Consider the following 2,251-nt stretch of genomic DNA (forward strand, 5'->3'; position numbering starts at 1 on the left):
ACCCCCCCACCAAAAAAAAAAAAGAAAAGAAAACCCATGGGGGCACAGGCACACCCCTAAAACTCAGAAAACTCCTTGCCACACTTCTCATTGATGGAGACCCGGATTTCTTCTTCCTCATAGTCGTCAAAGTTACTCGTATCCCCAGGGCCTTTAAACTTTGGTATGAAGGGAGCTTCCACCTGGAGAGGGATCAAGAATCACCCAGACCTCAGCATTCAACATAATCATTATTACAACAATAAATACGAATGGCCTAACATTCAAGAGATATTTACTCTGACTCAGGCCTGTGCTTACCATTAGGTTATGGATTCCTCTTAACAGCCTGAAACTCTTAATGTAGCCAACTCATCAAAGGGGAAATTATTTCCCAGAGAGAGGCATCTGCTGCACAAGGTCATGGAATGGCCAAATGACCCCAGAATCCCATTTCTAGACCCCACTGCTCTGAGCTCTCTACTCTAGGTTGCTCCTGAACCTGTATTCTCTTCTCTTTCTCTCTATTGGCTGTCCTCCCTGACTCGTAGCTTGCTCCCAAACCCTCAGCAGCTTAAGGAGGGGAGACCCACCTTCCTCTGGTAGATGGCGATCCAGTCAGTTGTGGCAAACCACTTGTGGTTCTTGATATCGTTGACCCCATTCTTGAGGTTCCCAAAGCGCTTGGTGAGATCTACCTGCAGGAGGTTCCGCAGCAGGTCCTTCAAGTCAGAGCTGAAGTGGGAAGGGAACCGCACCTGGAGGAAGGGGTACAAGGACAGGGTAGGAAGCTAGTCTGGAACTTGGGGAGCCCATGAGGCTTCTTTCTCCATCCAACAGTCCTACTGGGTGGGGGCCTCCAAAGCTGAGTGCCTGCTAGCATCCTGTAAAACAGCTCCTTGAGCCTACACTACAGTTTCCAATTTAGGAAGTGATACTGTGGCCTGAGAATCTGCATTTCTTTAAAAACTTTAAAAATTCAAGAGCTAGTTATTTTAAGTTTTTGTAGAGACAGGGTCTCACTATATTGCCCAGGCTGGTCTTGAACTCCTAGGCTCGACCGATCCTCCTGCTTTGGCCTCCCAAAGTGCTGGGATTATAGGCGTGAGCCACCGCACCAAGCAAGAATCTGCATTAAAAAAAAAGTCTCACTCTGCTCACTCTGTAGCCCACGCTGGAGTGCAGTGGTGTGATCTGGGCTCACTGCAATCTCCGCCTCCTGGGTTCAAGGAATTCTCCTGTCTCAGCCTCCTGAGTAGCTGGGATCACAGGCTCACGCCATGACACCTGGCTAATTTTTGTATTTTTAGTAGAGACAAGGTTTCACCATATTGGTAAGGCTGGTCTTGAACTCCTCACCTCAGGTGATCCATCTGCCTCGGCCTCCCAAGGTGTTGGGATTACAGCTGTGAGCCACCATGCCTGGCCCGATAATCTGCATTTCTAACAAATTCCACCAGCAATGGTGATGCTGGAAAGGGGTCCCCTTTAAGAACCATTGCTCTAAGGAAAGTGCTATGATGATTTCCATTTCAGAGAATGGAAACTGAAGTTTGGAAGTGTTTAACAGCTCTTCCAAGGTCACATTGAGGCATGGGATGGGGCAGTTTCATCTCAGGTCTACTGGACTCTAGAACTTGTATTCTCAGCTGCTGCTGCTGCTGCTGCCGCTGCTGAAGGCATCTCTGCTGGGGTTCAGAGACTTCTGAAATATTCATGCTTATGACAAACTTTTTCTCTCCTCTCTTTCTGCATAGCTAAGGCTTTTCCATTCTTTAAAGCCCAGCTCAACTCTTCTTGAAAGTTTTCCCCATACGCTCTGAGCCCACAGCCTTGTATGCAAGTCATCACTGGAGTTATAGTTGCAAGAAACGACTTCTTGTTCCTGCTGTGCCTCTTACACGCTGTGTGACCTTGGCCATGGCCCTTAACCTCTCTGGGCCTGTGCATGCCTCTCAGATGTGGGGCAGATATCCCAGGGCTGCACGAGGGAGATAATACCACTGAGGGTGTGGGGGAACTAGAAAATGCTACAAAGAAGGGAGTCATGTGCATCTTCTCCTATGGGATCTTCTGTGATTTCTTTCTTTCTTTTTTTTTCCACTCTGGGCCATTTTCTTTTTTTTCTTTCTTTTTTTTTTTTTTGAGACGGAGTCTCGCTGTGTCGCCCAGGCTGGAGTACAGTGGCCGGATCTCAGCTCACTGCAAGCTCCGCCTCCCGGATTCACGCCATTCTCCTGCCTCAGCCTCCCAAGTAGCTGGGACTGCAGGC

The 2,251-nt window shown here is 48.4% G+C and overlaps 1 protein-coding gene across 1 annotated transcript in view; it reads right to left on the reverse strand.

Annotated features, from left to right (window-relative positions):
* The window catches only part of PRKACA (protein kinase cAMP-activated catalytic subunit alpha), a 24,909-nt gene continuing 22,658 nt past the window's right edge, over window positions 1-2,251 (reverse strand). Inside the window, exons 7-8 of the mRNA XM_017851215.1 lie at window positions 573-770; window positions 1-182 (exon numbers count right to left, since the gene is read on the reverse strand). Coding sequence (XP_017706704.1) covers window positions 57-182; window positions 573-770 — 324 coding nt within the window. The 3' untranslated portion in view covers window positions 1-56. The remainder of the gene's footprint in view (window positions 183-572; window positions 771-2,251) is intronic.

This window comes from Rhinopithecus bieti, unplaced genomic scaffold (assembly GCF_001698545.2).
Source record: "Rhinopithecus bieti isolate Rb0 unplaced genomic scaffold, ASM169854v2 scaffold_33432, whole genome shotgun sequence".
NCBI classification, from domain to species: Eukaryota; Metazoa; Chordata; class Mammalia; order Primates; family Cercopithecidae; genus Rhinopithecus; species Rhinopithecus bieti.